The 23,972-nt window shown below is 45.6% G+C and overlaps 1 protein-coding gene across 1 annotated transcript in view; it reads right to left on the minus strand.

Moving 5' to 3' along the window:
* Positions 1-13,054, minus strand: part of BARX2 (BARX homeobox 2) — a 74,588-nt gene extending 61,534 nt beyond the window's left edge. Inside the window, exon 1 of the mRNA XM_045783770.2 lies at positions 12,522-13,054. Coding sequence (XP_045639726.1) covers positions 12,522-12,708 — 187 coding nt within the window. The 5' untranslated portion in view covers positions 12,709-13,054. The remainder of the gene's footprint in view (positions 1-12,521) is intronic.
* Positions 13,055-23,972: the final 10,918 nt, after the last annotated feature.

Below are 23,972 nucleotides of genomic sequence, written 5' to 3' on the forward strand. Positions count from 1 at the left end.
TCCTTTTATTGATGAAGAAATCGAGTGTCAGAGAGGTTAAATGACTTGCCGAAGGTCAAAGAAACAATAAAATGCACACAAACCCAGGACCATCTGACTCAAAATCCATCCACTAGGGTCATTCCATTAAACGGCTTCCTGTATTTGAGTTGTGGGGTGCAAATTACATCAATCTCACCATTAGGCTGTTATCTACACTACAGTGGTTCCCAAACTTGACTTTGCATTATAAATATTATAACCTTTTTTAAAAACAGAAATTTCCAGAACCACCCCAAGCTCCACAACATATAATGTGAAACAAATTAGTCTCTTAACCTTTGAAGTGATGCAAAACAAGTGGCCAGATTTTTTTCCCCACTAAACTTAATAGCGAGTATTTCATGAAAAACGTTCCAAGTCTTAACTCTCCAGGCTGTCATTTAGTTGTTAAGCATATTCTCTCTGGTTCACAATAATGAATGGATGATGGATGATGGATGGATGGATGGATGGATGGATGGATGGATGGGAATTCCACCCCTGAGCCCCACAGAAAAGCTTTATTCAGAGAACCACAGCCCATGGAAGCAAAGTGACCAAAGAAGCCTTAGGCATGTCACACTGAAGAGGACACCCAGGAGCAAGGACATGAGTTCAGAATTACAGCACCGGAAAGCAGGAGGTCTATGTTCCCGCTTCCTCCAAAGACAGTACCACTTCTTAGAATTCATCTAGAATCATTCAGAGACCCAAATAATCAGGGGAAAGGAAACACTGGCACATACTAAGTGATTGTAAATATGCATAAGGGAGTTAACAGGTGCCAAATAAATTCCTTCACGTTCATCGGACCTTGCTTTCTATACAGTATGGACCCCCCATGGAAAGGGACCAGCCTGACTTCTAATTTGCATATTTCCGTATGACTATATATAGTATGGAGATTCATACCAAAAGAAACAGACCTGAGTTCCAATCTCTACTGTGCCACCTACTCACATGACCTTGTTGCCATTTTTTCGTCTCCCTGAGTTTCCCTTTTCTCACCGGAAAAGCAGTGATCACAACAACTATTTTGTTAACTTGAATGCCCCAAGGACCTCGTATCTGCCACAGGGTTACCATTTATAATTATCGTTAGTTTTGCTATTTTGCAGTTACCTAAAAAGTGAAACGCACTCTGTTTGTGCAGCTCATTGTTCCAACTGCCCAGGCTCAATGTCCCAGTTTAAAAAAACCAAACCAGCACTCCAACAGAGCGTTCCTTTACGCTGTGCTCTAAACCGAGGATTGAAAACTCGCTTCCAAGTTACACAGCTGTCTAACGTGCTAAGAGCAATAATGAGTTGCCATGATATCCAGGGATAACAAAATTAACAACGTCTTCCCAAACAACCTTCTCTGGGGCGATTTACCAATTATTCCAATAAAACGTTCAGTCATGAGAAGAAAAGGAGTTGGACTGGAACCGAAGTCAAATGTGTTCCTCTCTCTCTCCCTCAGTGAAACTTCTCAAAAGCGACCGTAAACATTCTAAGTCCTTGCCCGTTTTTTCCCAAGTAGTTCCAAACGGAAGATCCAAGGTGGATCTATCAGATTTGTTGCCAGTGAACGGATTCCACGGGTCGCGAGAACAAGTCTTTCTGCATTTTGTCTCACTTAGAGAGTCGCACGGCAGCTCTTTGGCACTTTTCTTCGTAATGTTTTCTCCATTTGCAGCCTCCAGCCGCGAGTCCATTTTATGAGGGATAAGATTCCACTGAAAAGATCCAGAAGGTTGACTGAGGAAGACAGGGCGAAAATTGCAGTCCGTCTGATCTACTCCAGCCATTGCATTGTATCTATGCGGGTCAGATAAATTGCAGACTGTCTCCTGCAACCCGTGAAAGTCTGTTCACTGGCAACAAATCTGACAGATCCACCGTCCCTTCAGTCAAGTCCAATTTGGCCACAGGCCTCTAGATGTGGTCATTAATTCCTGCTGACCGTGGCTGCCACTGCCGAGCACCGAAGAAAGCTCTAGGACACTGGCGGCAGATGGTCTGGGTCGGACGCGGGCCCTGTAGTGCTTGGACTGATTTGCTTCTTTGTATGGACAGTTGACTCTTGAACAATAAGGGGCTTGGGGTGCGCTCAAAAAATCACCATTGAACTTCTGACTCCCCAAAAAACTTAACTATTAACAGCCTACTGCTGACCAGAAGCCTTACCGGTAACATCAACAATTAACACATATCTTGTATTCTGCAAACAAGTAAGCTAGAGGAAAGAAAATGTTACGAAAAAAATCATAAGGAAGAAAAAAATACATCTACGGTGCTGTACTGTATGTATCCACAAAAAAAAAAATCTGTGAGTAAGTGGACCTATGCAGCTCAAACCTGTGCTGTTCAAGGGTCTGCCATATTTAGACAGGGGGGGTGGTCTAGGAAGGGGAACACACTGGCCAACTCTTGACTGTACAAACTGTTCCACCCACACTGGAGAGTATTTTCCCTCTCAAGGGACACAAAAGGATAAAGCTCCCAAAGGTCACCTTTTTGGTCAAAATGTCTTGGAGCACTATTTCTAAATTGGAACTATTCTGCAGAGAAACGAAAAAGGTTCTCGCTGTTAAGATAGACTGAGCAAAGCACCTGCCACCGCAGATGTCATGGTAGAGTAACACGATCTAGGTTACCTTCTTCAAACCATAGGATGGCCCTTTACTACCCCTAACACACAGCTCTCTGGGATTTCCACGGTAACGGTTCTCATCCCTTCCTAACAAGCCCTGCTACCACACATCAAAGTTTTCATAGCAAATCACGGTTCCAAAGAATAAGGAGAACACAGCCAGTTTATACGTCAATACCAACATCATTCTTCCCTGCTAATAAGCTACATTTGAACATTTTTAAATTCTTTGGTATTCACAGCTGTCCCTAGACAATTTTTTTTTTTCAGTTAAAATGTCAAAAGCAACGGACCACAGGTCAAAAGCCACAGGCGGTATACCATCTCAGCAAATAGATACAAAAGCAAGATGCAATAAAAGACAACTTACTGTGATCTTAAACATCATTGAGAAGAGAAAAAAACCTAATGGCTCTTGCTTGTATGAATATTGATATATATATATATGAAATAAACAAATACTTCACAGAGCAAACCCCTTCTAGCTCCAGTGCCCACCCTTCTAGTCCTCGTGCCTGGCACAGAGACTGTTTACTCATCTGCCAAAGTATCACTTGGAGGAACAGCCGCTATCTTGGTGATAAATAGTATCCCCATCCAGCCAGGGTAGGTAAGTGAGATCCAACAACCAATTACAGAAGCTACAGTGGTTGTTTTAGTGAGAGTTGTACACATGTGTCTAATTATAACGCGTTCTTACTTCCCTACTGTGAGGCTGTGTACAACAAGCTCTGCCTTTAAAAGCTTCTGTTTCAGGACAGAAAAGCTATTAAGAAAGTCATCAAGCATTCCGCAAGATCAAGACCTTTGTGAACATGTGAGGTCTCCCATACTATCATTTTTCAATGTTTATATCATGAAAAATTTCAAACATACAGAAAAAGTACAAAGCATAATGTAATGAACATCTGTATACCCATGACCCAGCCTTGTTAAAAGCTTAATGCTTAGCCATAGTCACATTAGGCCTTTTCTTTCCTTAATAAATAAATTGTGACAGAGGAAAATAAAAACCTGTGGGTAGCCCTCCTCACCCCATACCCTTACCTCCCCCAACAATATATTAATCTGCATGTTTTCAAGCGGGATAAAAATAGTATCAGACTGTAAGTATCAATCTACAACTGGTTTTTTTTCTCAACACTGTGTTTCTAAAACTTATCCATATTCATACATGTAGAATATGGCTCTGGTCCATTCATTTTCTGGTTCATTCATTTTCATTACATAGACTTTCATTGCATGAACAGAGCACATAGGTTTTCAACCTTTTTCCTCCTGAAGAAGGGTTTGACTGTTTTAGATTTGTCACTATCAGAAACAACACAGAAATGGCCCTTCTTAAACACGTGTCCCTTTACACACGTAGTGTTTCTCAAGGCATCAACCCAGAGGTGGAGCTGCTGAGCTGCAGGACGTGTGTGGACTCGCAGCTTTACTGGGTGCTACCACACTGCTCTCCAAAGGAACTGTACCAAAAAAAATATTCCCACCATCAGTGTATCAGAATGCCAATCACTCTACATCGCTGCCATCAATCAATAGTGGCAGATTCTTTCATTTTTGCCTATCTGATGGGTGTGAAATGGTATCTCGTTTTAATTTGTTTTCCTGATTCCCAGGGAGGCAGAAGAACATCCTTTCATCTTTACTGGCTAGGTATTCATCTCTATGAATTGCAAATTTTTCTATTTGCCTTCTTATTGCTTTGTAAGTGATCTTTATGTGTCCTGTGTTTGGGAAAGTTACTTAATTTCTCAGCTTCCCATTCATGGCAATAATACTACCGACCTCCTAGGGAAGATCTCTAGCTGATCTTAAAGCCCTTAGTCCAATGCCTATTACATGAGAGGCACTCAAAAAAAAAAAAAAAGTCACTTTTCCATTATTGTTACAAATGTGAAGAAGAGGGGTTCAGGGTATTTCTAGCATTTCTCCCAAGTTTGTAGCTGCCTTTGATATAAATAAAGAAGGACTCAGGAAGAGGAGTCTCGGCAACCCTCTCTGCCTAGGCTGTTCCCCCACCACAGAAGACATAATACCAGGACTCGGTTGTTCGTAAGGTACCATGAGGGAAGTGTACAAAGTCGATTCTCCTAGACATCACTTAAACTGAACTGCCACGTTACACTTCCTTCGATACACAAGTGGCTGTGATCTTGTCTGTGAAATGACCATAATCCTGAATTTCGATAAAGGTGAAGTTACAGAGTGCAAAGAACTCTGAGAAGAGGGAAGCGGGTGGTGGAGGCTGGCAGGTGAATCAGTATTAGGGATTCTGCTGGGCATTCCTGGGGTGGAAACACAGCTACAACTTCCTAAGATTCCACCAAGCCCTAGACCATTCCTTTTTCCCACACGTCATAAGCGATCCTTGAATTAGAAAAGCGAAAAGAAAATCATCACATTGCTTATCACGCACTGAGGTGTTTTTCTTTTAATAATGACATTGACATCACCGAGGCAGCAGGTAATCCTGTTCGATGCACACTGTGGGAATGCTTATCTATCCCCAATATCCAGAAGAATATGTTCCTAGGGACATGCTGGTAAGCTAGAGCGATGCAATAAAAAGGAACGACGTAAGCTTGTCTGCTTGGACTCTTAACATATCTAGTTTCGTGTGGAGATCCTCCCAGATTGGCTTCTATTCAGTCGTATCTTGACCTTTCCTTGGAGAAAGGCCATGTTCATCTTTATGAACTCTGCTAGGGGAGTCAGAAAGCATAGATAGCTGTCCTCCAGCCCTATCAAGTAGTCCTGACATCAGCTTCCACCGGGGACTGGCAGGGTCCCTTTTCAGATGTACTTGCACATCATTTAACGTTCAGAATTCTCTCCCTCCGTATTCAATTTCAACGGGCACTGAAGAAACCAGAGACTTGCCTTTGCAACTAAAGGCAACTATCCCCCTATCTTGTCCAGAGCAATCATGTGTAAGAGTCAACCCCAGCCCAAACATAATTAGACCATCTTCTGATACCTATCTAGGAGCACTGCTTTCTTCCTTAAACGTGTGCCAAGTTTCCACTTTCAAGAAGTTAAATTGCCATATAAAAATGCCCTGGTGATGATGAGTAATTAGACACTGTAATGGAAAATTAACTGTGTTTTTATTTAGAGCATTCATTTTAACAAGACTTTTTTTTTTTTTCGTAACTGTTCTTAAGCCGCAATAAAAATACATTAAATCCTGAGGGGTTGCAGAGGTTTTCTGGTTAAAAAGAAACACACACACACACACACACACACACACACACACACACAAACAAACTTCTCTTTCTGGAACCACTGACTTTGTGAATATCACCAAGTTGATACAAGGTTCTGCTCCGAACCGCATTATTACTATAGTCTAATGCCAATTTTCATCCTGTCATCTGTGCTGTGGAGGAAGGAATAGCCATTCCAATGTCACAGGCTGCTAACGCAGGGGGAGGCACCGGAGAGGTGGCCCCCAGGGGCCTGTCACATGTGGGGAGCCTTCCCCCTGAATATCCCGCAGTCCCCTTATCTTCTCTCTGCTCCTGCGGCTGCCAAGGGAAGTGGGTCACTTGCAGCCCCGGCTCCTGACAGCTCCGTGAGCCCCTGTGGGCTCTGGGCAGCCCTCTGTGAGGAAGCTGTGAGAGTGGGGTTCAGCTCCGATGACACACTAGAAACGACTCGGTGACAGAACGACAGGGGGCGGTGACAGCATTCCCCCAGGAAGAATGGCGAATGAGGCTAAATCTGGACATGTCATCACAATCCCTGTGGCCCTCTGTGGCAGCCCTCGAGTCCCACTTTCCAGCGAAGAGTCCATCAGCGGGTTCAGCCACAGGACCCCGAGTGCACCTGGATCTGGAGCTGGACGAGAGGCCGGCGGTGCGGGGGCGACACCCATACAAGTTCATGGGCTTCATACCAATGAGGGAGCCTCAGCTCGCGTGGCCTACCTAGCTTTCCATCTCTGTTCCCGCCAGACCTCAAAAATGAAGTGCAAATGACACCCAAAAGTGCTTCTGGCCTGACATGTATTCAGTCGTCCACAGCGAATGCTGAATGTGGGGCAGGGCCCAGGCCCTGGGTCTCTTGTTCTCAAGGGTGTCCGTGCATATCTAAGTAAAATCAACCGTCGCCACTTACTATCCAGACACCGACATGAATTTCAGATGCCCCCTTAGCTTGGCCCATGCAGCAAGGCTCCGTCAAGCAGCTACAGAAGTTCCAGGGAAACCTGCTCTTTTTCTTCTTCCCTATTCCTTCCTTTTGTAGGTTTTTGTTTTTGTTTTTTAGTTTAATCTCTCCTTACAATTTAACATCCTTTTAAAATCCTTACTGCTTTTCCTGTAGATTCCTGGGTCTTATTCAACCTAACCATCTTTTCACTTCGATTCTTGAGGTGGGTTACAACTAGCCACTTCATAGTCCACGCTTACATCCAAATGCGGTTTCAGTCCAGAAGGACAGCCCACCAGAACACTGGCAGGCTGGCTTCATAAAACAGGTACCATGAACACCGTTTCGTTTTGGCTGTATTTAACAAGGCTAGTATGACAAGTTGGCTGGCGATGACACCCTTTAGGGGGAGTTCAAACAGAAAATTCCATCTGGTGAGCAAAAGTATTAAATCGTCACAATGTTCCCCGATCCCAATTCCAAACTGCCCAGTATATTCTAGAGAACGACAAAGAAGGGCTTGGCAGTGGTTCTACAGAGAGAGTAGAAGAATTTGTGAAGTATCCCAACTGTGAGTCAAGATTTAGAATAGGGGCGCCTGGGTGGCACAGCGGTTAAGCGTCTGCCTTTGGCTCAGGGCGTGATCCCGGCGTTACGGGATCGAGCCCCACATCAGGCTCCTCCGCTATGAGCCTGCTTCTTCCTCTCCCACTCCCCCTGCTTGTGTTCCCTCTCTCGCTGGCTGTCTCTATCTCTGTCAAATAAATAAATAAAAAATCTTTAAAAAAAAAAAGGAAAAAAAGATTTAGAATAGACTGAAATGTAATGAACTCGCTAACAGGGCCATCACCGAGCAAGAAGGAAGATCTGCTGAGCGAAACTGTTGAATTAAATGATACTGAAGACATTTGGAGAGGCATTTTAACTTGTGGACTCAATTTCAAATCACTTTCCCCTGGTTATTAGGAAAATCAGAACCAAAGAAGAGCCTGCGGATGAACTCCATTCACCGGTTAAAACTGACCCCTGAGGAGCCCCTCAGCGTCTGTTGAACAAACGAGTCATAAAATTTAAGGAGTCAATGAGACAGCGGCTGAGGAGGCCCGAAGAGCCCCGCTCCAAATATACTCTGACCCTCGATGAGTCCTATATGCTGGGCATCCCTCGGTTTGTTTACCCTTAGAATGGGAACAGGAGAAGCAGTTATGAATGATTGCTAATAAAACTATCTGCCTCTGGCAGAAATACAGATGCGTGTTGATAATGATCACTCTCCCGAACCCCAGTTTACATTTTTCCATTCACATTCCAGTTCCCTACCCTCAGGTTCCCAAGATCCTACGGGTTTTAGTCTCAGACTGGAAGACCGCACTGAGATTTGGGGCGTCTCTGGGGCCAACTCCACGAAGCAGTAGCTGGCTGCCACACTCCCAGAGAAGTCATTACACATGTCCCCACCTCCTTTCATTTTTCACTGGGATGACACCCAATCTTTGTGATAAAAATGAACCCAAGGACACCACCCCAGAGTACGTGTTTCTCTTGGACCTACCAAAGGATAAAATGTTCTCAGTGCCACCTCTTAAGATAAACACCCTTCCCCAAGTGCCCCTTTTAATTGGCTGGTTGACTGTCCCTTGGGTGTGACTGCACGGATTTCTCCCGGGTATGTAACCAACTTGGAAAAGTCTTCCTGATTTCTGAGTACCCTAAAAAGGACAGTGGTGTACAGCGTGGACTAAAACTGTGTCTAAGCACTGATGTGACCCTGGTGCTTCACAAAAAAAGGGATATTCTGCTGAGGGAGATTGGTCCGTGATCTCTGTGGTCCCTTCCAGCTCCGGACCTCAACAGTCGGATCTCCAAGGCTGGCCACTGAGGGTGACCGGGAGACCCAACAGAACCGTCCCGCCAGAGAAGGAGGAAGACGTTCGCCTGTAGGTTTCAGTGGATTAATTAAAAGCCATGTGCTGGTCACAGGCTGCAAAATGTCCAAATAGCTACATTCACCTTCCCCCACAGAATGCGCATGTGCGCATCTAGGGTAATTCTAGGTTGTAAGTATAAATAACTATAATAGAATTGTAAGTAATTAGCACAGTAGGTTGGCTTCTCAGTATCCACAAGACAATGTATCTTAGGATAAATGGCTGTAGCCTTGTTTTCGTGAAGCAGGCTATTTATCTTTTCCAAACTCTGCCTGTCTCTAAAGATCAAACTGAAAGAGAGAGCCTTCAACAACGACCTGCTGAGATCTCTGCACTATACTCCATTCTGAGAAGCCAGATTTCTTCGGGCAACTTCCACCAAAAAACATTAATCAACAACCAGGAAAATGAAAAAATGCACTCGAGGGTTAAGTAGTATGTATGATATCCTCAACGGCACCTCCGTTTTGGCCTTTAATCACTGTCAACAACGTTCTAACGTTTATGAGAGGTTGCTCGTGATTTCTAAATGGCAATATATTTCCATTCTCAATGAGAATGACGGTTACCAGATTTAAAAAAAAAAAAACCCAACGTGTTATACACTAAATAAATCCTAAACATATTTCACACCCCATCAGTGGTCCAAGTAACAAACATTTTTCCAAAGCAAGGCTCTCTTTGGGCTTGGTTTCTTAAATTTTCTTTTAAATCTAATGACAAATGTTCCTTCAGTTTGGCTTCAAAGGACAGGATTCCCTTTCTCACTGCTTATTACGTGATGTAGAACATCTCTTGGGAAACTTACATAAATTTAGAGACAGCCTTCGAAGCCTAAAATGACTGTATTTGTAAGAAGAAAGGGCCTGTTCCAACGAACAACACTTTTTCTGGAGGTTGAGTATTCCATCACGGTTAGAGTGTCTAAGAATACATTTCTGTCAGGTGATCATCTGCCTCATGAAAAATGTTTCCATTTCTCAATTTACTTGAATACATGCTCTTCTGCCCGAGGAGACTCCGTACCATAAACTGGCATTTGGATTACTAAATCTAGACAATGCGGACTGCTTAATTCTGCAGAGGTTTCTTAAATGTTGTAGCTTTTTTTTTTTCACCCCAATTTTATACACTCATTGTGCAGGGTAGTAACGTTTTTTGGGTTTTTGGGTTTTTATCTTATTTCATTATTATCTTATTTCATTACCTGACAAAGTTCACTTTCGGTAGCTATTTAAATCTTAATAACAGCAAACTGAAGGATGAGAGAAAGTTCAGTAACTTTAATTACAATGTATGCTTTTCACTTGATTTGAACTTTTTATACATCGGTTCAGCCAAAAGTGCTAAATATTTATTTCTATCCAGGAAAAAAAAAATACACACACACACACACACACACACACACACACACACACACATAGTTGTATTGAATGCAGAATGCCAGTAACTTAATGCCATTTTTAATTAATAAAAAAAAGATTAAATTTATCTAGGCTAAGATTTTTGATCTTGAACATAACCGTTAAAAACAACAAAAATGCTTTGAAGGTGTGGTATTTGCAAAACCCTTGAGAAGTCACTAATGGGATTCCGATGATCTAATACATGTAAGGCTTTAACTGTAATCGTAAACCCACTAAAGGCTTATGACCTGAAAGTATGGACTATTGTAGCCAGTTTTTATGGGTTTCATTCCACTGGCAAATCCCAGTTTCTATATTTTAAATCTCAACTAGCACAAAATCACAACATTTTTCAAAAGAACAATCTAAAGAAAGTAAACACTGGAATGACAAGGCAAGAAAACCATTACCAACAGCCCACCCTTTCACACAAACCATCAATGAACTTCAAAAGCACAAGACCAAGCAAAACTTAGTTCATGATACACATGCAATTCACCCTTATACATTCTCAAAACTGCATATGAATCACCTTATTTTCCTCTGACTTATTTCCATACAAGGCTCCGTGAAACACAGTACTCAGCCCCTATTGATGACTGGATCACTGTTTTCTGAGGCTATTTATTACTCTTCTTTTTTCTTTTAGCATGTTTTTGCTATGATCCAATTCTGTAACTGCTAAAAGCCAGGAAAATCTGCCTTCGGGTCCATGCAGAGCACAAAGCCACTAAAAATTTTGCCGGCCCTGTGCTATACTTCAGTGCTGAGAATCGTTCTGTTTAGTCCGAGGGTCCTGCAGGAATGCAATGTTATAGCAGGATGCATTGAAATTTGTGATTAAATCTTTTTTTTTCCTCAGAGAGGCTTGAGTTATTATAGCAAGTGATGATTTACGCTCAATACAAGACTCAGCCTACCACCCCTACCTAATATACATGCAGATTATTCATTCAAGGGTTTATACACCCATGGCAGGCACATAATTGTAAAAATATAAACATCAAGGATATTTACCTTATTTCTAAAGTTTTTTATTTGTTTCTCGTCTCATATACTTCTTGGTCCTTAAAATTTAGTATTGCATGCATACTGTTATGGGCTATCAGGCCTAATTCTACCTTACAGATAAAATTTATTCTATGAAGGCATACCTGAATATTGTATTCATTTCATAACCAAATACATATGGAAACAACTTGGTTTTCAAAGAACTTTGCTGTAAGTATTTACATACATTATGAACTGATTGTCCTACAGGGACAACTCATCAAACTGAAAGAAAAATCTAGGATTCTAAGCCTTGTGCAATAGAAGCTTCTGGCCTAAAAGTTCAAAAAAAAAAAAAAGTCTTTTAAAAACACTGCTAGCTCTTCACTTTACTTTTTCAACGGAAGTATAACAAAATTATTTATTTCAGGGCACCCACGCAACAAACATAACCTCAAAGTTTCTTTTAGTTGGGAAATACTGAATTTTTACCTTTAGTTGAAAGCACAGGGGGTCACTTGTTTTTGATAAAAACTGTTTTAACTTCTTTTTTTTCTATACCTGCTTTTCCATAGCCTAAATCTTTATACAGCCAGGGCACTTTGAAACTTGGAGCTTCTCTTAATGCGCTCAAAGTTTTAAAAATACCTTCGGATTTCCTTTCCACATAAACCTACGACTTTTTCAATATGTTTATTAATTTTTTTTTTTTTTATCTTTCCTAGTGGTCTTAGTTAGGCTCTTGTGGTTAGAGGAATCCAGACGTGAAGACTGTTTTTATTGTTATAACTGTTGTTTTTTCAGTCGCTTAAAACAAAAGGGGGTGACCTGCTCAGCGGGCACCACAGGCCACGTATTCCAGAACCACTGCCCCAGAGGGAGATCTTTTTAGGAAAAGTTCAAGGATTTCAGGATTTTGTTGAGAAGCTCAGGATACCGATTTACTTGTTAATTTCCCAGTGGAGACAAGAGGAGGTTGGACAAGCTAACTCCAGGGGAGCGACACCACTTCCTGAAACGGTGATTTTAGGCGGGGAACCGGGTCAAGTGTTTGAACTTTCTGACCGAAAACCACAGCGGCGCTGGGCAGGAGGCGGCTTTCTCCCGCGAGCAGGGTCGCCGGCGTGGCACGAGCGGCCGCTGCTAGGGGCCCGCCGCCTCCGCTCCACTTCCAGCCTTGCGATCGACACCTTGCCTGGCCCGTCCCAGGTCGCGGACGCCTTGGCGATGCCCGCCGCTGACGAGTCCAGACCCCCGGCACGGGCACGGGAGAAGAATCCCCTCGCCCTCCGGTGGGAGGACGGAGGCGGGAAAGCGCCCGACACCCGCGCGAAAACCACGGCACCCCACTAAGTCCCCCACCCTCGGCGGGGCGTCTTACCCGTACAGGAATGCAGGGGTTTGGGTCGCACGACCAGCGACGGGCACACGGAGTAGAGGGAAAGTTTCTCAAAGTAGTCGCAGGTCTCCTTGGAAAGGATCTCGTCGATCATGAAAGTCTTGTAGCGCCGCCTGGCTGCTTTGAGTTGGCCGGGCGAGCTCAGCCGCAGCTCCGCGTGGCAGTGCATGGTGAGCCGGGGAGAGCACCGGCCGGCCGGGGCCGCGGGGGCTGGCGCGCCGGCGGGGGCCTCAGCCCCGCTCCTCGGCCGCCGGGGAGGCGGCGGGCAAGGGAGGCGCGCGGAGGGGAGCGGGCACCGGGCGCGCCGGCCGCGCGTCTAGACCCACCCGCAGATCAGCATCTTCGCGGAGCCTTTTTGGGACAGCGCAGCTGTCAATCAGCGCGCGCTTCCTGCGGGGCCAGGTGCCGAGCAGCGCCGAGGGGCGTCGGCGCCCACCCCGCCCAGCCCGCCCGTGCAAGCCGGCCTCGGACCTGCACGCCTCGTGCCCGCCTCTCTCGCTCGCCTCCTCCCGCCTCGCGGTGTCTCGCGCTCCTCTGCCAGCCTCTCTATTTTAAGACACTCGCTTTGGCTCTCCTCCCCGCCCCCCTCCTGGGACGAGCTCCAGGTGTGTGTGCCGAGTGTGCGCGCTCGGGTGTGCGCGCGGTGCGAGGAGCGCGCGCCGCCCCCGCCCGCGGGCCGGGCTTGGGCCGCTCCTCCGGGACGCGACCCCGCGCACCTCCTGGGCTGGGTCCCGTGCGCGCAACCCGCAACCCGGGGAGCAGGAGCGTCTAGGTCTCTTGCCAGAAAGAAGTCGAGTCCTTGCTGAGGCTTGCGAGGCTGCGGGCCACAGAGCCAGCGCCCCAAGGACCTGTGTGTCTTTCTCCCCGGTTTCCCAAGGACCCGCGGCCTCCCCTGCAGTTCACTACGCTCTGGGCCCGCGCGGAGCCGCACACTTGACCGCCCCGACGAGATCCCAAACCATGCCTGACCCTTGCCCTGACCGTTATCCCAATAATAAATTATACAAATGAAAAAGCAATCCCCCAAAAGCTTGCGTTCTTTTTTCTGTTTTAAGGTTTATGAACTGTTTTCGCCGCCGGAAGGGCCAGAGCAGCGCGATCCCGAGGTTCCCGCGGGCCCTCCGGCGGTCAGTCCCACTCGAGGATTCTGGTCGCCCGATGCTCCCTGCAGTGCGGCTTTCGTTCCTGGGTCCTGCACGACGCTTAGGGTTCGGGGAGCCCCGAAGACACGCGCTTATTGGGTGGCTTGCCTCCCTCCTCCTGGGCTTCCAACCTCCGAGTCTGTTCCAATCAGTATCTGTACGAACTTCTGTGTTAAATTGGAATTGGTGGGCGAGGGGGACCCCCCCACCCCCCACCCCCCACCCCCCAGTCTCGGCGCCCGGGAAGGCTCCGGCCACAACCTCCCGGTAGCACCGGTTTCCCACGATTTTGTCTCTGAACTGGTGTGCGCGGGGCCGGAAGGAAAAAGCACGAGAGGGAGATTGAGAATTATAGACGCGGATGGCCTTCTCCGAAACCGAGTTTGGGGCTGGTGACATCTCGCTGGAAACCTGGAGGCGGCCCGGAGTCGCGGCGGGCTCGGTGCAGAGTTGCTCGCCCAGGAGCCCGAGTTGCCGCGGTTGCAAGCGGACCCGCGCCCCTGGGCAGGGGTTTCAAGTCGGACGGAAGGGACACACCTGGAGGACTGAGTAGGCGCTTAGAGAAAATAGATAGCAAGAAGCCGAATTAGAGCCTGGTATTAGACATGGCTCACAACGCGACTTTGAGGATCTTCATTCTCGATGTGTTCCCGGGTGCCGGGGCTCCCTACTCCTCTCCTCCTCTCCATTTAGAATTGTTTTCGTTCATTCCCCACGCGCAGGCGGCTCCGGGGCCCGCGGAGACTGCGGTCAGGTGTCCCGGCGGCGGAGCGCGTCCCCCCGCAGGGACGCGAGGTCGCCGCGAGGGGCCCGGGAGCGCCCCGGGCTCTGGTGACCAGCAGTCCCCGCCGCCTGTCCGCTGTCCGGCGCGGGGTGGGGGTGGGGGAACCTCTTCCGGCTGAGCCCGGGCCCCGCCGCCGGGTGCCAGCCCCGAGGGGTTCTCCAGGGCGCGGGCGCAGCTGGGACTGGCGGCGCTGCGAGCCGGGGACGGGTCCCAAGGGCACGACGCCCGCTCCGAAGACAATCGTGGGTGGGGGGTTATATTTTCCCCCTGGCAAGCGCAGAGCTGTTGACAGGAGCCTAGAAACGGAGTGTTTGGTGGGATTCGAGAGACCGCGGCGTGGGGGCGACCCCACCCGCAACGCGGACCGCGAGGCGTGCTCGAGCGCTTGGGGCACAGCACCTGAGCGACAGACTCTCCTTGCACCCGGCGACCCTGCGAGGGACTGAGCGTTACCCGTGGGGACTGTTTGCCGGGTCCTGCCGGGCGCTTACAGGACGCGCTTACCCCGAGTTACTCTTCCAGGCCCTGCCTCTGCCCGGCCCTTTCCCCCTGCGAAGTCTTTTCTCCCTTCCCGGACTTATTTTCCCCGTCTCACTCTCCCTGTTCCTTTAACTGCCTTGACTCCTTCCACCTCTTCCTCCCCAATCCTCCCTTTCCCCCACTCTTCCCAACACTTCGGCCTCGCCTCCCCTGTGGGACGTCCCCCTCCTCTTTTCTCTTCTGCCCTCCCTTCTCTTCTTCACCCCATCTTCCATCCTGGTTTCTCTTTTTCTTTCTGCCCTCCTCTTCCCTCCCTTGCCTCTTCTCCTCTTCCTCTCTTCCTTCCCTCTCCACATCCGGATCTGCAGCCGCGCTCGCGTGTCCCTGAGTCGCGGCGCTGCCACACGAGAGGCTGCCGGCAGCGCGCGGCGGTGACAGAGCCGAAAGTCCGGGTCACCGTGCCCGGCGGGCGGAAATCGGCCTCGCCTCAGCGCCCCCCCACCCGCCCCCCAGCCCTCTGCTCCCCGCTAGGGCTCTTGACCAAAATTTGCTCACACTCTCCTGGAGACTGTCCTTTGATTTGAAATCTGCAGGGTTTTAAATAGCTAAAGAATTTCGATTCAACTCCTTGGATTTTCCACCTTCTCGATTTTCTGCTATAGAGGCCAGGCCTCACAGAGGAGGCCTGAGGACATATGTTCCAGGTGTAGGGGACAGAGAGATTCCAGATCGTGGAATCTGGGGCCTCCAGCTCTCTGTCGCTTATAATTGAAGCTGAGCCTCAGTTTTTTCATTTATAAGTGGAAATCAGAATACCTACCTACTTACAAGGTTGGCCTTTCATAATCCATGCCCTTACACAAGCTGTGCCCCTTATGGGAATGCCCTCCACAGCTCAGTCCCTCCCTCCTTCACTGCCTGAAAAACTAGTTCAAGACCCATCTCAAATGTCACCTCTGCTGAGAACCGTCTCCCCACTCCTCAAGGCTGTTGATTCCTACCTCTGCCTTAGTGGTTCCTTTTTGCACTATTGTTGCATGTTTATTTCACCCACTGGAGGACAAACTCCTGGTGTGTTCTCCAGCCTGGCAACTGGCACACAGTAGGTTTTCAGTAAGCGTGTCATGAATAAATGAATGCAGAGGGGAGCTTGGATGACGCCGTCCATTAAGCATTGGACTCTTGGTTTGGGCTCAGGTCATGATCTCAGGGCTGAGATGGAGCTGGAGTGGGGCTCCCCACTCAGCGCCCAGTCTGCTTGAGACTCTCTCCCTCTCCCTCTGCCCCTCCCCCTCCTCTAAAATAAATACATAAAATCTCTTAAAAGAAATGAATGCATGAAAGCTGGGATCGTTACATAATGTGTGTGAAAGACACAAGCACATGATGGGACTTCAAATCTTAATTTGTTGTACTGAATTTGTCTTTCTCCTCAAATGAGTCTTTGCCGCTCTCTTTCCTCGATATTTTTGGTGTTTTAGGAATGGCACCTAGCCCAATTCCCATTTCGCTCCCAATTCTCTCTTTTCACTCGCTCTCTCCTTCTCTCAGGCTGTAAAGGGCTTCTGTGGAGGAAGCACACCCCGGCTGTCAATCACGAAGTGGGGCTTTGGTCAGGAATAGTCAGGGGTTTAGTTTCCAACATTAATGAAGTGGCTGGAATAGCAAACATCTGCCAAAGAGACTCAAACCTTTTCCAGCTGCTGGAGACCCACAGACACTTCCCAGCCTCCAGTGACTCTACCCAGGCAGTGTCTGCCCCCCGTGCCCAGGGAGGGGAACACACACAGAGAGGAACGGGCCCGTCTGCACTGAGCCACACTTGGGCAGGCATAGAAGGGGCTAACAATTCATACCCTCCCAGAGGTTTCAGAAAATCAGCCCCCCCATTCCATCTGGCACCTGATACCTCGGGATAGAGCCCAGCCAGAAAGAAGGGGACGAGGACATCTCTGCAACATTGGGAGGCTCTGACAATCAGAAACCAAAGAATCCCTCTTTCCTACTTCAGCTCGTATCTGGTATCTCCACTCAACTAGAACTCATAAAAGTGGGTTTTAAAAAAAGATGTATTTATTTTAGAGGGTGGGGGGAAGGGCCAGAGAGAGGGAGAGACAGAATCTCAAGCAGACTCCACACGGAGCATGGAGCCCCACCGGGGGCATGGAGCCCGATCCAGGGTGTGGAGCCCAATCCCATGACCCTGAGATCACTACCCGAGCTGAAACCAAGAGTCTGAAGCTTAACCGACTGAGCCACCCAGGTGTCCCTAAAACAAAATGGTTTTGAAAAATCCTAGGGCTGCATTTAAATTGCATGCAGGCTCTAACCCTAAATGAACTCAGCTTGATGTCTAGTTTATGCCGTTTCTGATCTTGGACTATGTGTCGATGTACATATTCAGAACGAGCCGTGCCAGAAGTCTTATAAGTACATTCCCACCAGCTTTTCTCCAAAGAGGAGAAGGGGATAAAAGAACTTTTTCTATTCTAATAAAGTGTATTTAATAACTTGTATTTCAGTCGCTAAGTTTTGAAATCGTTTCAGACATGTAAAAGCAAGAGAGGGAAAGCCTTGTAAGCTAATATTCCCCTGGGCCCCAGGGCCATGCCAAAACTGCCGTATGGGGAGCCCAGCGCGGCCGTCTTGCACAAGAAGCTATCGGAGGCACACAAGGAGGCCGGCTTATCTGTAATGAGGATATTAATTTACAAAAACTGCCCTCATACATTGTAAAGCATCTTTTTAAGAGAGGGCGCAAATGTCATCCACTTGATAAATGGGTTTGGGAAGGTCTGACTAAATCCTTCTGTCCTTTCTCAAAACATCTTTCTGGAGGAAAAGTTTAAACTGGAAAAAAAAAAAAGCATATCAACTCAGACAATAGTTGTATCTACGGCGCATGGAAATGCCACTAAGCCACCCCATGTTTCCAAAAATTTTAGAAGTTTGGTATACAGATTAAAATAATTTATTTTGCTAATCCTTTCCCTTCCCCTCCCCCCCCCTTTTTTTTACTGGTGCTTCCCTGGCCTCAAACAGCCCTATTTCTGCCACTAGCCTGTGTGCCTCAATTATCTCAGCTGAGTGACATAGCCAGGAAAATAAAATGTAATCTTTCCTATCTTTTTCATAATGTGGTGAAAACAAACATGGACGTTTAGAGCATCCCAGGCTTGGACATTATTTTTTAACCCTTCACTAAGGAGAAAGCTACAGCCAGAGAGAAAGAAAAAAGGCACTTCTCAATATTCAGGGGAGCGGTGCCCTCGCTGTCTGGGCTAAGTGGAAAGAACTTCTGAGCCAGGCAAATCTGGGAGCCATCCCTACCCAATCACTCAGTAACTTCCCTGACCTCTGGTCTCCAACAGTACCATGTGAGTGATACAGCCCGCTGCAAGGTTTGCTGGAGGGTTTCACGGAAGAGTGTGTGCCCAACACTCACTTATGCAAAGCCAGTCTTCCCTCCACGTTTACCCTGAGCGCAATACTAAGCAATCGACTACCAAAAACCACCCCAGGGACGCCTGGTGGCTCAGTCGGTTAAGTGTCTGCCTTCGGCTCAGGTCATGATCCCAGCGTCCTGGGATGGAGTCCCACATCGGGCTCCTTGCTCAGCAGGGAGCCTGCTTCTCCCTCTCTCTCTCTGACAAATAAAGAAATAAAATCTTTAAAAAAAAAAAGTCACAAAATAAAACTGCATTTTCAAAAGCCCAGAGCCTTTGCTGTTTCACATGTGTTTGGGGTCGGTGTTGGCTCAGTGTTCAAAAGCCAGGATCAACAGAGAAACAAAGAGTTGGGGGGGGGGGAGGTGTTGGAGTGTGGGACTGTCATTAACTATCAAGGAAATGGCCTGGCCACCAAGAGTCCCCAAAGTGCTCCTTAACATCTGGCACCTCGAGCCACAGACCCAGCACATCTGCAGGAGTCAATCACTCCAACCGGCCCTGGCTCAGTTATAGTTGTTACATTGTTTTGTCTGCCAGAAAAAAAACAAAACAAAACAAAACAAAAAAACCATGATCCTGCACCCACTGGGTGACATCCCATTCAAATTATCTCATAAAATATTTTATTCTCTGTTTTGCCTCAAGCGGGCCTCGGCTAGGTTTCTCATGAATTCTTGCTAATCTTCCCTAACATGGGGCCAGTCAGCTACCCAGCAAGGCAGGATTTCAGAGAACAAATGGGGAGCAGTTGAACACTCCCGAATCCTGCTATCAAGGACAAGAAAGTTTCTGTGTCAGCCAGCACAGGGAAAGCTTCAAAGGGCCAGTCAGCCTTCTGAACCCATGTAGGTAAAATAACATTCATGAGAGCTTTGGGTGATTAAAGAAATCGCTGACATGACTGTTATCAGCTAATACAGAAGAGCACTGACTAGCAACACGGCGTGCCGTGTGCCCATCAGAGAATGCAATGTTCTCGGCGCTCCAGGTTCTTACGAAAGGAAGATTGTAGAAACTCCTGGATATAGGTGGTAAGCACTTGCCTAGTTCTAAGCGTAGAGGGCTTAGACAGCTGTTTGCTCACACAGCTGCCTGGGCCCAGAGCCTGTAAACTTTCTTTTTTTTAAGAGGAATGAAGAAATGGGTAGGAAAGAGGAATTTTTAAAGAGTTAAGAAGAGATATTTCAAAATCTTGTTGATCGGGATGCCTGGGTGGCTCAGTCAGTTAAGCATCTCCCTTTGGCTCAGGCCCTCATCCCGGGGTCCTGGGCTCGAGTCCCGCATCAGGCTCCACGCGGAGCAGGGAACCTGCCTCTGCCCTGCTTGTGCTTGTGCGCTCTCTCTCTCTCTCCGCCTGAAAAATAAATAAAATCTTAAAAAACAAAAAACAAAACAAAACAAAAAAACCTTGTTGGCGAAACACATTCAAGAGAAAGCCTTAATTTCAGGAGAAAAAAGAAAATGGAGCCAAGTTGCCCCACCAAACGTTCATATTTGCAGTGTCCTCCTCTCCTGGGCTCAGTCTGGGTTAGTAGGCCTTGATGCTGGGAACGGCATGTAGACAGTTTCCTTTTCTTTCTTTCTTTCTTTCTTTCTTTCTTTCTTTCTTTCTTTCTTTCTTTCTTTTTTTAAATTCATCCACACCTCCCTCCTCCCTTTCTTTTTCTTTCTTTCTTTTTCTTTCTTTCTTTCTTTCTTTCTTTCTTTCTTTCTTTCTTTCTTTCTTTCTTTCTTTCTTTCTCTCACGATTTATTTATTTATTTGATAGAGAGAGCAAGGCGGGAAGGGGCAGAGGGAGAGGGAGAGAAATCCTTAAGCAGACTCCGTGCTGAGCACCCACTTGGGCACAAGGCTTGACCCCAGGACCCTGAGATCATAACCTGAGTGGAAACCAAGAGCCTGACACTTAACTAACTGAGCCACCCAGGTGCCCCTAGACTGTTTCCTTTTCTAAGAAATAAACCTCAATTTGAAATATTTCTTATGATGATTAGCTTTTAAGAGAAAATTGAGCTCTGTAAGCTATTCATAGTGAATACTTTTATTATCAGTAGAGATTACAACACAGCAAATGTGGTCAAGCAAAATGGAGCATCAAAAAATAATATGGAAAGTTCTGGTATTAAACACTCTCATCTAAAAGGCCCAGAACGTAAGAAAAATGCAAACATATCATTTTTTAGATAATCTGAGTCAAATGAAATTTTGCTTCAATTTTTTTCATCTGGAGACTTTTATGCAGAGAAATATTCCATTTCACTCTGAGTAGACAGCCTCAAGGACCATCTTTATAGATCTCTAATGCTTCTCCTTGCTTACTTTCAAAAGTTACAGGGATGCTAAGATCCAAATAGGCTATAAATTACCAAAGTATATGAATGAGGCGGTGCCAATCTCTATGCATCTCAATGACCCAAGCAGCCTGCGTTTTTAAAAGGGAGTTGAAGTCATCACAGAACAGAGAATCCCTGCAACTATTGCCAATCCACATCCTGATACGTTTACTTAACTCAATTATTGAGTCTCTTAGATTATGTCTACATAAGCTGCCAAAACATCTGGCCATTTCAATCAGTTCAATAAAAGGTTCTGCCAAGCCAAGGGAAAAATTAGTCAAATTAGTCCTTTGTATGGGCAGAACAATGGATTGTTTTCTCAGGGAAGACAGTAAGTGGATACAGCTCAAAAGGTTTTGGTTTTCTCTTCTGAAACCAGAACACAGTCCATAGTCCTGAAGGAGGTTGTGATTTTTATCAAGTTAATGTTTGGGAGGTGTTCTGACAGAATTTCAGTCCAAAACATTATCGGTATGAAGATGACATAGCCACGTTTCTGAGACAATTCTGTGCTCATTTGAATTCTCTGTTCTCCAGGCTGGGACCACGCCAGAATTAAGCCAGACTGTGTTTGCTAAATGTTGAGAAATAAAAGTAGCAAAACTAGAAACCACAGAATAGTATTTATTCCCCCTGGAACTTACTAGCGTTCCTGTGAGCAAGTGACCTCACTTTGAGGAATCTGACACATGATTTAAATTACCAAATGTAGGTGCATATAGCTTTCATCTAAGTCACTGTTGCACAGAATGTTTCTCTGTAAAATAGAAATAATGTACTTCTTTTATTTCTTCAGATAATCTTCTAAGATATCTTCAATGGATATTTGGAATTTCAAATCATTATCTTTATGGAGTGCATAGAGACAGCCCCAAGAAGAAACAACTACTCAGAGAAGGGGAGGGCGAGTTTTGGGATCCCAGCCCAACTTTCTGCTCATATTACCCCATTTTCCTCTCACACTAAGGTTCTCACTCAGGGACTAAAAATCCTCTGATTCAAAATGTTCTATGGAATGATTTGGTTCAGAAATCTGTATTAGAATGCAAACTCCTACTTGAATAAATGCACTTGGAAGAAAATATTTTCATATTCATTTCGGGCAACATTAAGTACAGCTAATCTACCCATGTCCAATTTTATATGGCTTTATTCTCTGTGCATTTATTTGAAGTTTTTTTAAAGCCATAGACAATTAGAAATAATTATTGTTATAACTGAATAATGTAAACTTTATATTGTCTGAGATGACTCACCCTCCCACTGAATATTCCAGAGTACATGATCTCTTAGGCTGATGTCTGCGTATAACTTGTTAACTGTCTATAGCTTAACTGTTAAGGGTTGTCAGTGAATCAGAAAAAAAGAAAAAGAATGAAAAGAGAAGAAAAAAGAAAAAAAGTCTGTCTCCTTTGGGAGAGAAAATAGTTCTTTACTTCAAGGACAAAAAAATTAAAAGAAATCCAGTTTCCAGGTAGGAGGAAGATAATTTTTGAAAAAAAAGAGTTGTATTTAGAACTTCAATCCAAGGAACATCTTGCTTTATAGAATCTGGGGTCCAATTAAGGCAAGGGTTTTAGCTTTGACACATGGAGGCTAGAGGTTGGTAGGGTCAAGACTTTTTGGGGAATTAGGCAGAAAGATTCTGGAACCAAGAACAGGAAGAATGAGGAAGATGAAATGGTGTGGAGGGTAGCTCATAGTTCACTTCTTGTGGAAAGAACCAGAATTTGTTTTCCATCTGTAAGGACTAATTATGCAGAGTTTATGCCTTCATGTATCCAGTATAATTTTAGAAGACTAGGTTTTACTGCCCTGAAGACAATGGCTTGGAGACCAGATAGAGAACAGGGCCTAAGGGAGGGTGCGGAAGAGATGAGAGCCCCAGACTGGGTGTTGTGAACAGAATATGCAGATAGGGTCTTGAGAACCACAAAATGATTAACGAGCGCTTAAAGGAAAGTGCTTAACCTTGACTTCAAACTTTAGAATACACATGCACACACGCACACGCGCAGGCACACCAACTAGCCTACAAGCAGCTTACTGTCCTGATGACAAACTAAGAAGTAATTTACAAGGTTACATTGTAGAATACAGAGAGACCCAAACAAAAGAGGCCAAATTAGTCACACACTGTTTGTGGGAATGTAAACTGGTATGACATTTCTGGAAGGCAGTTTGGCATTGTGTCTCAAATTCAAAATCAATCCAGTAAGCCCAACCTAAGAATTTAAACCAAGGTTGTGGTTCTCAGACATGACTGTACGCATAACGACCTGGTAGGAGAGCTTGTTTAAAAATTCCCAACTCCTGGGTCTCTTTCCCCGGAGATCTGTAGGTGTGAGAGCTGGTATTTTTAAACAAGCGGCCTTCTTAATTTTGCTACTGTCTAAAAAACAGGTGCTAAAGAGATAATAATAAAAGTGGGGAAAGCCGTAAGCAGAAACAAATATGTTAACTGTAAAATTCCATAAAATTGCAGGAATGGGAAAATCTCTTTCACGTCTCTGAACCTCAGCTCCCTGTCTTTACAATAAAAATGCATACTCAATGCCGTTGCTGTGAGATTAAGTAAGGATTCCACATAAAAGCCTTAGACTATGCTTGACACGTTGTTAAAGATCAACAAATGCTAGCTACATTATGCAATGTTGAGTGGGGAAAAGGTATTTAAGTAATAGAACGTATACTACAGTTCAATTTTTGAAACACTGTTTATATACATATGCATATAGGGGCATCCTGGAGCCCGTTCAGACATAACAGCAATAAGTTCCTGATAGTGGACTTTCAAGGGAACTTACTTTCCTTTCTTAAGTTTTGAGTACTGCTCGAATTGTTTTACAATTAACACTTATCATTTTCCTCCCAAAACATTGTATTAACTTCAAAAAAATAAATCGTACTTCAATAATATCTTATGTTTGTATAACACTATCATTTACAGACAATTTCCAAGTATGTGACTTCATGGAAGCCTCACACAGGCCTGTGAATGAAAAAGGATGTTTTATTTCCATTTTACAGATGAGAAAAGGGAAGGTAGGAGTTTACTCGATACCCACACACTGCTTACATCGCAGATCCTAGGGTTTGAGAAAACCCAGGTCTTCTGAGCCCAACAGCATACTTTCTACTGGACATTGCTTCCTCACTGATCCCAGTTAATATCTTAAAAAACGGGGGTGGAGGGATTTCCAGTTTTACAGATGTGTATTTTTCTTATCCTCTGCATTTAA

The sequence above is a fragment of the Ursus americanus genome, chromosome 16, assembly GCF_024610735.1.
Source record: "Ursus americanus isolate L20-20 chromosome 16, mUrsAme1.1.p, whole genome shotgun sequence".
NCBI lineage: Eukaryota > Metazoa > Chordata > Mammalia > Carnivora > Ursidae > Ursus > Ursus americanus.